The 12742-nt window shown below is 41.8% G+C and overlaps 1 protein-coding gene across 1 annotated transcript; it reads right to left on the bottom strand.

Moving 5' to 3' along the window:
- Positions 1-592: 592 nt before the first annotated feature.
- LOC112912214 (olfactory receptor 2V1) lies at positions 593-1540 on the bottom strand. The gene has a single exon (XM_025988951.1). The coding sequence runs from the start codon at positions 1538-1540 to the stop codon at positions 593-595; it is 948 nt and encodes a 315-aa protein (XP_025844736.1).
- Positions 1541-12742: the final 11202 nt, after the last annotated feature.

Here is a 12742-nt window from a genome sequence, read left to right as displayed (position 1 = left end):
GGATACTTTTACATTTCCTAAAGAAAGCTTTATCAATCCTTTAATGTAACATGGGAGAACACTAGGAACTAACCATGAAGAATTATAAAAACTCAATTTCTGCCCTCTAGGAAGTTTCCACTTAAATTGTCCATATTTGTTAGGCTAAATATTCAATTACAGTGCCCGGCAATATAACCAAAAAGATTTAAGAAATAGGTAAATTTAATTTAAAACTTTCAAAATTATTAATAATGACAGTAATATCTATGCCTTGCTTCTTCGTGAGACTTTAGATTTACATGTCGTGATCCCTATGAGGTAGTGCAGGTGTCATGATTCTCTCTTTTTTTTAAGATTTTATTTATTCATTCATGAGAGACACAGAGTGAGAGAGAGAGGCAGAGGAAGAAGCAGACTCCATGCAGGAAGCCCGACGTTGGACTTGATCCCAGGCCTCCAGGATCACAACCTGGGCCAAAGGCGGTGCCAAACTGCTGAGCCACCCAGGCTGCCCATGATTCTGTTTTATTGAGGAAACAAACAGAGTGAGTGACTTACCAATGTAATGCAACCAAGTAATGGCAACACCAAGCACCAGGTGCCATTGTGCTCAGTGCTGGCTGCCAATCCTGCAATGGTCCAACCCCTTCCTCAGGGCCCCCATCACTTCTTGGTTTCTTAAGCTATAAATGAGGGGGTTGAGCATAGGAGTAAGGACTGTGTAGAAGACAGAGACCGCCTTGTCATGACTAGGGGCCCGGTAGCGCCGAGGCCTCAGGTAGATGAACATGGCTGCCCCATAGAAGAGGGAGACAGTTGTCAGGTGGGAGGAACAGGTGGCCAGGGCCTTTTTACGGGCCTGAGCAGAGCACATGTGGAGCACAGCCCTCAGGATATGGGCATAGGAGGCCACAATAATGGAGAAGGGAAGAAGCAGCATAAAGACACAGCAAGCAAAGAGAAGAGTGTCAAAAAGGGATGTGTCTGTACAGGCCAGTTTTAATAAAGCTGGCACCTCACAGAAGAAATGATCCACAATCCTTGAGCCACAGTAAGGTAAGCTCATGGCTGCCACCATCTGGATAATTCCATCTAGTATCCCAAAGGCCCAGGAACTCCCAGCAAACCTGAGACAGACCTTCTGACTCATGAGGATAGGATAGTGAAGTGGGTGGCTAATGGCCACATAGCGATCATAAGCCATGAGCCCCAGCAAGAGCCCCTCAGATCCTACAAGAGAGACAAAAAATCCAATTTGTATGCCACAACCCACAAAGGAGATGGACTTCCTGCCAGACAGGAAGTTGACCGCCATCTTTGGCACATTTGCACAGACCAACATGAGGTCCATGAGAGAGAGCTGACTGAGGAAGAAATACATGGGTGTGTGAAGCCGAGGATCTATGTAGATGAGGAAGAGGAGGAGAACATTCCCACAGAGGGCCACTGTGAAGACCGCCATAACCACAGAGAATAGGACAAAATCAGTCTGGCTATGTGAAAAGATGCCCAAGAGGATGAAGCCATCTATAGATGTTCGGTTCAACCATATCTCCATGGCCCAGTTGTTCACCGTCACCTGAGAACATGAATAGAGAAATTCTGAGATTGAGTGGCATGTCTTTATTTATCTCTGACTTCTTCTTCAGTCAGTTGTATCTTTTGTAATTCATCACAGCTGAACAACATGTGCTTTGGTACATAAAAGAGAGTGCTCTTTCATGTTCCTGTGACGTGGATTATAGGCTATTTGCTAGATCATAGAATTGGGCTACATATCTATATTTGCATATGTTCATATAAAAAATAATAGGAACTGAATTATCTTATGTGTCATAGGATTGGGCAATCCTCCTTTAGCAGGAAAATATTGGTTTTCCTTATATGGCATGATTCTTTTTAGCTGGGATTATCCAGACTCAAGAAACTATCTCCAATAGGAGTGGGGCTATTTCATGTCCAAGAGATAATTTACATGTGTTAACAATAAGGGAAATTAACAGAGACTTGAGATGTTCTTATTTTGCTCAGGCCTAACATCTTGGAATCATTTAAAATTTTTCTATGTCTTTAGTTCCCTAGATCTAGACCATCAGAAAAGCCTTTTGGTTCTACATTCAGAATACTCAGAATCCAATTGATTCCCATCATCCCCATTGCAAGTGCCCTGGTCCAAGCCACTATCCTGTCTCAGGTGGATTATTATAGGCTCTTTCCCAGTTTTCTGGCTTCTGTCCTTAAATCTTTTGAGTCTATTCTTGTAGCAATTTAAATGAACCTTTAAAAATATGTCACATGATATAACTCTCTTGCTGATAGTATGTCCATGTCTACTAAAATTACTCCAAATAAAAATGATTCCTTGAAGTGGCAAGGCTCTATGTGTATCACACACACACACACACACACACACACACACACACACACACACACCAGTACCTCCAACCTCATCTCCTACCATGCCCCCGTTTGCTCACTGTGCTTCCTTGAATTTTCTTGGACAAACTGGATACACTCCCACCTTTGGGATTTTGTTGTTTACTTCTCTTTGGAATATTCTCTCCCCAGACTTCTCTCACCTGCTTCAGATATTTACTCAAATGTCTACCTCCATAGAGATGACTTCTGTGAAGGTCATATTAAGACTAAAACTATCTTGAAAAAAAAAACTGTCTTGCACTCACAAGCCTTTCCTTGCTCTTGTTTTTTCCCATAGCACTTACACCATTTAACACACATTGCTTACATTTCTCTACTTTTATCGTCTGTCTCATCCCACTGGAACATAGGCACCATTTATTATTCATAGTGAAATTGGCAGATTCTAGAATGGTTTCCCAGGTCATAGTATAACCTCAATACATATGTGGTGACTGAATAATACATGATGAAGTGATATAAGACTGAAATTTTCATTTTCAGTCTTCAGAAAGACTCCTCTTTTAATTGCAAGAGCACTGTTCTTGACCTGAATGTACTAGTTCACTATGGAGATCCTTCCTCTAAGGGTGAGTGATCTAGTAAGAAATATCTCAGGTATTTTTAAAAGATAAAGATTTTTCCATAAATGCATGGTAGCAGCATCTAGCAGTTGTTTATGTGGGGTGTATTAATATCTACCTTACCTCCCTACAAAGAGGAAATGAGACAACCCCATAGGACATGCTCTCTGTGTAAAGACTTGGTAATTTCCTAAACTAGATGGGGCCTACATAGATTCACCACCAGGAAGGCAGGCTTCCATGAGCTGTACCTACATAATGGACTATGGTCTGGCTTGTACCCATCAAGATGTGCCCAAGTATCCTTGCCACGACTAACATCCAGGTGTGATGTTGGGGAGGGCTGTTCTACAAGAGTAAACCACTGTTCCCATAGCCTTCAAATACCATTTGGGATATATTAGCTCCAGACTGAACCAATAAACTGAACAAACCAAGTCCACCAGACCACACATCAGAAGTTCTTCCTCCTGTGCTGAGGACAACCAACCTTACCAACTGTGTGCAGAGGCATTCAGCCACATGCATCTTCAAAGAGATTCACTCCATACCTTTCCTTCCTCCCAAGTTTTATAATACAATACTACCTAGGTGATTAATGACATTTTTCGCCCTTCCTCAACAGCTCCTCTGAACTCTGATTCTTGTATCTGCTTATTTTCAACACCTCCATTGGATGTCCAATGAGCTTTTCCTACCTAAACTGACCACAGAACCCTTGGTCTCCCCTGCAGAAATATCTGTTTCCTCTCTTCCCAGCTCAACTTATGGTATCTCTGTCAGTTGCCCAGGATGCAAAACATGAGGTGTCCTTGAATCCTCTCTTCTCACACACATCCTATCAGAACCCCTGCTGGCTCTTCCTGAAGAATGTAATCACTTCTGTCCACATCTCATTCCTGCAGATCCCAGCTGACTATGCTGTCATTGCTGCTTCCCTAGATGATAGCAATGGCCCTTAATTGTATTTGCCTCTCCCTCTGTCCTTGTTCCCACCCTATTCTATGTACATAGTACTAGAGTGAAGTTGTTTCTGTAAAATAAAAGATGAAATGGTTTAAGAATAAAGGAAGACTCATCTAGATAGCCCTCCATCATCGCCCAGACCTCCTTTTCTTTTGCTTTCCCTGGAATTTCCTCCACTCTGGTGTCACTGGCCTCCCTGCATTTCAGGACGAGTTGGTACATGCCCTAACTTCCTCATGTGAGGCTCTTCCCAGATATGGTCAACATCGTTCCCTCACCTTCTTCTCACCTACTCAACCAGGTCTTACTCAACACCTATTTGGAGTTGAAATCTTTCTTTCCTGCCCTTGTGCTTCTCAGAACACTTAACACCATCAGGCATGCCACATTTAATTCACATGGATTTGTTTTCTACTTTCCCAGCTAGAACCTATAACGTATACATGCACATATTTTACTCTCAGTAAATGTTGTTGAATGATTAACTATAATATGCAAACAACTCCTTCTGCCTCTCTTTTGCTAGCACTTCTTTCCACTTATTCTTTGCCTTTCTGCTTTAGATCATTATCTAACCAAGGAACCTATCACTGAGTCCCCTAATCCAGACAGAGGGATAAAGAAATAGATCAAAAGAAGGGGAATAGAAAAAAGATCAGAGAGAGGAACAATACTAGAAAGAATATACTCAAGCCCTTCATTCCCCCTCCCAAAAAGAAAACCTGAAGGAGACAGACAATAGGAGGAAGATGAAATGCTGATAAACAGATAGAAATAGAGAAATTACCTGCAATCAGTAATAGAAACTTCAAGGAAGAGTAAGGATGTGATAGAGAAACCCTCACTCACCTTTGAGTGGGATATCTGGAAGAAAAAAACCCAGCAGATATCCTGTGGAGGAATTTCTAACAGCAAAATAACTTCATTGTCCTTCCTTGGGTTTGTACTTACGGGGTCAGAAGAGAGAAGGAGGAGCCCTCAAGCTCACTTCCCCAGCCCCCCAATCACCTTTCAAACAGGCTACCAAAGTTCTTGTCACCATTAGCCCTCCTGAGGCTCTCTATCTCAGACAGTAAGGCTCAGATAGACAACAGCTTCTTCTCAGCAAAAGGGAAAAGAAAGAAAGGAGAGTTAGTCAAGGAGATGGTCGTGGGCATGTGGCCACAGAACCAGCACCTGTGCATCCAGCCCACCCACAGACACCCATCCACCTTCCACAAGCTGCCTCTAGCCCAGATTGCAGCTGTCTCCTACTGCCCATGCAGGCACTTAACACTGAACCTGAACAAGGAGGGTGAAGCTGATCACTCCCAGGGGAACTCACAAGCCAGCTCTGGAACAGTTCCCAAGCTCACAATTAAAAAAAAACAAATGGGGAGCTTGGGAACAAGACTAGATAAGGGCCAGCTGCGATAGTGTGAGGAAATTTGGTCAGGGGAGGGAAGCTGCTTTTGGTGCTCTATCTCCAACTGCAGACCTATACTTCCCTAGTGACTCTGAGGGCCCTCACAGGTCTCCATCTGTGGCTGTACCTGTGCCACGCAATCCACACCTGTTCTTTACCTGTCCTATGAGGTCAGCCTATATCTATCGAAGCCCATGATACACATAATGATAGGTGAGATATTATACTTGAATGGGGACTTAACATAATCTGGCCTTATGGACATTATACCCCAGTGTAAAGGAAAGAAGAGTACCCACATTCAGGAGAGTAAGATGGTGGCAGGGAGCTGGTTGTCATCCCCAAACTGTCAGATGTTTTCCTAAAGTCAGTGCCCTTCATAGTTTGCTGTGGATAGCCCTGTGGTCTACAGATACTATGCCTGTCTTCCCAGTGTAATCATGGACAACACTCTCTTACCATCTGAAGAGTATCCCAGGTTGGATGATAATTTTACACTCACACTGTTTTTGGCCTTATTACCATAAAAGCAAGTCAATTTTCCAAATGGCCAATTCATTGGAAACTAATTGGCCAAATGACTAATTTATCTCTTGAGTGTTTAGTTTTATTTGACTGCTTTTAATTTATTTTCACAATAGCAAAAAAAAATGTTTTATCTGCCATACAAAGCTCTTGAGGCTTTGGAATCTGATGCACAGAGAAGAGAGATTGAATCAGGGGGCTAGTAGAAAGGGGATTGATGGGAGATGTTAGAAGACACCAAGAGGTGCAGATAGAGGCACTTAGAAAAAATAGACCTGCTGCCAAACATTCTAGGCACATTCAAATTGTCTTTTGAATAAACTATCTATAGTCATCTCACCCTCTTCTTTTCCAGATTCCTTTTCTACTTATTATCTACTACCCACTGATCTCTCTGGTTTCAATAGTTAACTGAAGAATTCCTACTCCACATTCTTGTTCAAGTTATTGTCCCATCGGAACTTAGTTTGTCAGCTTTGCATTTCCTATTGAAACTTCATTCTGTAAAGACTCATCTAAAGCTCATTGTTACTATTCTCACCTTCCACAGATTCAATCCACACCATTTCAGCCTCCGTAAGCCCCTTTGGACTATTGTCTATATAGTTTGCAATTATACCTGTTCTGTCACATGAAATATGTTATATTGCCATATCTAACCCACATAGTTATTGGGTGAAAAAGAAAAATAGCTTTACTTTAAGCTAGGACCACCTTCATACCTGGAATCTTCTTGTCCACCTCTTAATGGATATCAGGCTGATTGCAGAGCTGTCTGGTCAACTTCAGGTGTAAGTCTCATCCCACTTAGCTAATCAAGACTGGCTTTCAGTAGTCTGTGATCCAGCCCTCATCCAAGTCACAATTTGAATCTCCCATCTAATTCAAAATCTATCTGATCACATCTGCCTAGCTCAGACATGACAGGGCTTGGTGACCCACTATGGGAAGAGGCAAGAATCTTTCCTTTCATTATTCCTCCTGCTTCTTTCATTTTGATACTTATGTTTCCCTCTTCCTTCCTTGGTTTGCTGGGGTTAGAAGAAGGATCATAGATGTGGCCCAATGGGGGTAATCTGTTGAGGATTTAAAGTATTTTCTGTATTGAGATATCCAATGCCTAATGTATGATCAATCTATCTATATGTCTTCTATCATCTATCTATCTATCTATCTATCTATCTATCTATCTATCATCTATTATCTATCTATATCTAATCTATAATCTATGATCTCTTCATGTTGATAGATGTTGAATGCTCTCCCGACTTTCTGAGAACTCTTCAGTCATAGTTCTCTGACATGAGTGAACACTCTCCAGTTGACTTATTGTGACCCCCTCCCATTTCATCCTTGAATTTTGGTTTTAGCCCTTCACCCTGATCATTCTCAGAGTTTTCAAGAAGCTTTGAAATAGTGATCTCACAACGCATCTACTTTACAAATATGTGATCTAGTCATCTTGGTCCTCCACTTTTGCTGCACTTTGTTCTTCCCTTGTCAACATGAGCTACTCCAGCTTGTCTCACAATCTACAATTCTTAAAGCACCAGTTCTATATTTGCTTATGTCCATAGTCTCCCTGGAAAACATAAGCCAGGCTCTCCCTAGAGGCCTCTCACCTGCCTTGACTTTGTGGAATTGGGGCCGTAAGTATCTATATCTATAGTTAAGTTAATGAACTTCCATGCAGGATTTGAAGTGCCAATTTTACTTCTAGGGGTGTACTTGAGGAGGGAAACTTTTAGATTCTGTTATGATAGTGAAAAAAAATAAGATAATGGGGGAGAAAGGGACCCTATTTTCTTCTAGTCCCTGGAATTCAGCTATATATTTGTCCAATCATTCTGGACACTCGTGAAATCAACCATTAATCTGAGAAAAGAATTGTTGCAACTCCGCAAATAGAAAAGTGACTACTTTGCAAGGTAGGAGGTATAGAGACATAGAAGATAAACTGTGGGGGCAGGAAGCCTCTGTAAACCAGGAACTGGAAAGTGTTATAAGCAGCAGAGCACAAAATCAGAACTTTTAGAAGTCTATTCTGGTGGGAGACATCCTTGCGTGAAAGGTACTCAGGAGGAGAAGTGGGGCAGAATCCCAGGTGGGACAGTATGGTCTCAGGATCCGTAGGGTCACAAAAGGAACTGGTATGCCAGAGTGGGGCAGTGTTCCCAAATATCAGAATGAGGAATCTGGTTGCAAACAGCGATCCCAGGCACTAGCTGTCTGCTTGGTATTGCCAATAAACCAGGAACCACGGCACAGTCAGGTAACCACTCTTTGAGCAGGGGCTCAGCAAGAGACAGAAATACAGCAAAACTCACCTACCTCCCCAGGGAAGAGGGACACAGGGGGGTGCCACAAGAGTCTCTAAAGTTTGTAGACTTGAAAAGTGATCTATTGCCTGAGATAAAAATGCTCAGTCATAGGTTAGGTGAACAGAGTTCCAATGGAAACCAGAAAGATAAGAGTTATTGCTTTTCTGTGAGGGCTCACTGAAGATTGCAGGTGGTAGATCACAATTTCAGCTTCAAGGCTAGATATCACCACCATTTTCATCCCCCACATTGGCTCCAGAGCCACTTACAGTGAACCTAGCCCCTGGCAAAGGGGATGCAATTGTGCTTGTGCAAAGACACCTGAGAATCAGTGAAACAGGCCCCTCCCCCAGAAGACTAGCAAGAACTAGAAGGCTAATACCAGAACTTCAGAACTCCAGCTCTTGGAGAAAGAAGCATATAGCATTCATGGTTTTTATTATTATTGTTTAGTCAGTTTTATATTTTATTTTCCATTTCAGCTACTTTCTTATGTATCAATGCTTTTTAAAAGTCTGTTTTAATTTTCATTTTTATACTTATATTTTATATGTATATATTTCATTTTTGGCTTCATTTCATTGTATTCAACTTAATTTTTGTAAGTATATAAGTTTTTCTTTCCTATTTTGGAATCTAGTTCCTTCTAACAAATGTAACAAAATATACCAAGTATCTAGTTTAATAGTCTGTTCTATTCAACTTCTTCTTTGACTTTATTCTCATTTTTTCCTTTTCTTCTGCCTTTGGTTTCTGCTCTCTTCTGATTTGTGTAGTGTATATTTTCCTGGTGTCATTGTCACTGTTTTTGTATTTTCTCTTTCTTTCATCTACTCTTTTCTGGACATAATGACAAGATTAAGAACTCAAACCAAAAAAGAGAATAAGAGACAGTACTCATTGCTAGGAATTTAATCAATATGGATATAAGATGTTGAAATTATAATTCAAAACAATGATTATAAAGACACTAACTAGGCTTGATAAAGGATAGAAGACACTAGAGAATCCCTTACTGGAGAAATAAAACTACTAAAATCTAATCAGGTCAAAATCAAAAAGACTTACTAAAATATGATAAAAATGGAGGCTTTAACTGCTATAATAAAAAAGCAAAAGAGAGATGCAGTCATATAGAAGACAAAATGGTAGACAATAAGGAAGCTAGGAAAAAGAAAGATCATGAGGGGAGACTTCAAAAAATCAGCATTACCATAAAGTGAAACAATACTAAAATAATTGGGGGGGGGGTCCCAAGGAAATGGGAAAGAGAGAGGGTGCAGGAAGTTTATTTGAACAAAATATAGCTGAGAATTTCCCTAATCTGAGGAAGAAAATAGGCATTCATCCAGGAGGCACAGAAAAACTCCCCTCAAAATCAATACAAATAGACCAACACCTTGACATATAATCGTTAAGCTTGCAAATTTCAGGTATAAAGAGGAAATCTTGAAAGTAACTTGAGGCAAGAGCTCCTTAGTGACTACCAACAAGGGTAGAAACACACGGCTAGCAGCACACCTGTCCACAGAGACCTGGCAGGCCAGAAAGGACTGGCATGATATATTCAGGATGCTAAATGAGAAAAATATGCAGGCAAAAATACATTATCCAGCAAGACTGTCATTCAGAATGGAAGAAGAGATGAAGAGCTTCAAGACAAAGGGAAACTAAAAGAATTTGTGATCACTAAAGTATCCCTGAAAGAAATACTACAGAGGATCTTTCAAGTGAAGAGAGAGCCCAGAAGTAACACACACCAGAAAGAAAGAGAGACAATATACAGAAACAATGACTTTACAAGTACTAAAAAGACACTAAATTAATATCTTTAAATACTTGCTCTGAATGTAAATGGGCTAAATGCTCCAATCAAAAGACACAGGGTATCAAATTGGATTTAAAAAAAAAAAAAAACAAGAAAAAAAATAAAATAAATTAAAAAAAAACAAGACTCATAAGACCTATCAATATACTGCTGACAGGAGACTTATTTTTGAACCAAAGACACCTCCAAATTGAAAGTGAAGTAGTGGAGAAATATTCATCATGCTAATGAACACCAAAAGAAAGCTAGAGCAGACATCCATATATTAGACAAATTAGATATGAAAACAAAAACTGTAGTAAGGATGAAGATAAAGGTCTGTCCAACAAGATCTAACAATTGGAAATATTTATGATCCTAACTTAGGAGTAGCCAATTATATAAATAAATTAATGACAAAATTAAAGAAACACATTGACAATAATACAATACCAGTAGGGGACTTTAACATCCCACTCACAACAATGGACAGATCATCTAAGCAGAAGATCAACAAGGAAACAAGGGCTTTAATGACACACTGGACCAGATGGACTTCACAGATATATACAGAGAATTCCACCCTAAAACAACAGAATACATATTCTTCTCAAATTCACAAGGACTTTCTCCAGAACAGATCCCATACTGGGTGACAAATCAGGATTCAAATGATACCAAAAGATTGAGATTAGTCCCTGCATATTTTCAGACCACAAGGCTTTGAAACTTGAAATCAATCACAAGAGGAAATTTGGAAGGAACTCAAACACTTGGACGTTAAAGAACATCCTACTAAAGAATGAATGGGACAGACAGGAAATTAAAGAAGAATTTTAAAAATTCATGAAAACAAATGAGTATGAAATCACAATTGTTCAAAGCCTTTGGGATACAACAAAGGTGGCCCTAAGAGGGAAGTACATAACAATACAGCCTTTCTCAGGAAACTAGAAAAGTCTCAAACACACAAGCTAACCTGACACCTAGAGGAGCTGAGGGAAAAAAACAACAAATAAAATATGAACCAAGTAGGAGAACAGAATTAATAAAGATTAGAAGGGAAATCAATGTTAGAGAAACCAAAAGAAGAGTAGAACACATGAAACTAAGAGCTGCTTCTTTGAAAGAATTAATAAGATTGATAAACCCCTAGCCAGACTTATCAAAAAGAAAAGAGAAAGGACCCAAAGGAATAAAATCGTGAATAAAAGAGGAGAGATCAAAACCACAGGAAAGAATTACAAACAATTTTAAGAATACATTATGAGCAACTATATGCCAACAAATCAGGCACCCTGGAATAAATAGATGCATTCATGGAAACATAAAAACTACCAAAACTGAAACAGGAAGAAATAGAAAATCTGAACAGAACAGACCCATAAGCATTAGGGAAACGGGGGCGGTAATCAAAAAACTAACCCCCCAAAAAAATCAAGACTTCAGGGGGATTCTATAACACATTTTTAAAAATTTTAATACTATTCTTCTGAAGCAGTTTCAAAAAATAGAAATGGCAGGGAAACTTTCCAACTTGTTCTATGAGGCCAGGATTACCTTGATCCCCAACAAGATATAGATCCCACCAAAAAGGAGAATTATACCCAATATCCCTGTTAAACATGGATGCCAAATTTCTCAGCAAGATACTAGCCAATAGCATCCAACAATATATTAAAAGGATTATTCACCACGACCAATTGGGATTGATTCCTGCGCTGCAAATCAATCAATGTGAAATGTCACATTAAGAAAAGAAAGGGCAAGAACCATATGATCCGGAGGAGGGGCAAGACAGAGGAAGAGTAGGGTCCCCAAATCACCTGTCCCCAACAAATTACCTAGATCACCTTCAAATGATCCTGAAAATCTACGAATTCGGCCTGAGGTTTAAAGAGAGACCAGCTGGAACGCTACAGTGAGAAGAGTTCGTGCTTCTATCAAGGTAGGAAGACGGGGGGGGAAAAAGAAATAAAGACACAAAAGGCCTCCAAGGGGGAGGGGCCCCGCGAGGAGCCGGGCTGAGGCCGGGGCGAGTGTCCCCAGGACAGGAGAGCCCCGTCCCGGAGGAGCAGGAGCTGCACCAACCTTCCCGGGGGGAAAGGGGCCCGCAGGGAGGTAGAGCAGGACCCAGGAGGGCGGGGATGCCCTCGGGCTCCCAGGGACACTAATAGGCACCTGCGCCCCGGGAGAGTGCACCGAGCTCCCTAAGGGCTGCAGCGTGCACGGCGGGACCCGGAGCAGCTCGGAGGGGCTCGGGCGGCGGCTCCGCGGAGGGGGCTGCGGGGCGGGAGCGCGGATCCAACAGCCCAGGACCCGGAGCACAGGGCGCCGGGACACAGCCCAGGATCCGGCCTCCCCCGGGACAGGCAGAGGCCGGGAGGGCCCAGGACAGCGAGGATGCTCCTGCCCCGAGCTGAGCAGATCAGCGGCCCCGCCCCGGAGCCCCCAGGCCCTGCAGACGGAGAGCCCCGGAGTTACTGCGGGAGCTGACTCCAGGGCTCCAGAGCTGGCCCCGTCACTATGGCTGTTCCTCCTGGGGCCTCACGGGGTAAACAACCCCCACTGAGCCCTGCACCAGGCAGGGGCAGAGCAGCTCCCCCAAGTGCTAACACCTGAAAATCAGCACAACAGGCCCCTCCCCCAGAAGACCAGCTAGACGGACAAGTTCCAGGGAAGTCAAGGAACTTAAAGTATACAGAGTCAGAAGATACTCCCCCGTGTTTTGTTT

The sequence above is a fragment of the Vulpes vulpes genome, chromosome 12 (assembly GCF_048418805.1).
Source record: "Vulpes vulpes isolate BD-2025 chromosome 12, VulVul3, whole genome shotgun sequence".
Lineage (NCBI taxonomy): Eukaryota > Metazoa > Chordata > Mammalia > Carnivora > Canidae > Vulpes > Vulpes vulpes.
Note: the sequence above shows the minus strand (reverse complement) of the source record. Positions and strands in the feature narration are given on the sequence as shown.

What these genes read in the sequence shown, in the direction of transcription:
- LOC112912214 (XM_025988951.1), bottom strand. Translation starts at nt 1,540, where the DNA reads ATGGAGATATGGTTGAACCGAACATCTATAGATGGCTTCATCCTCTTG.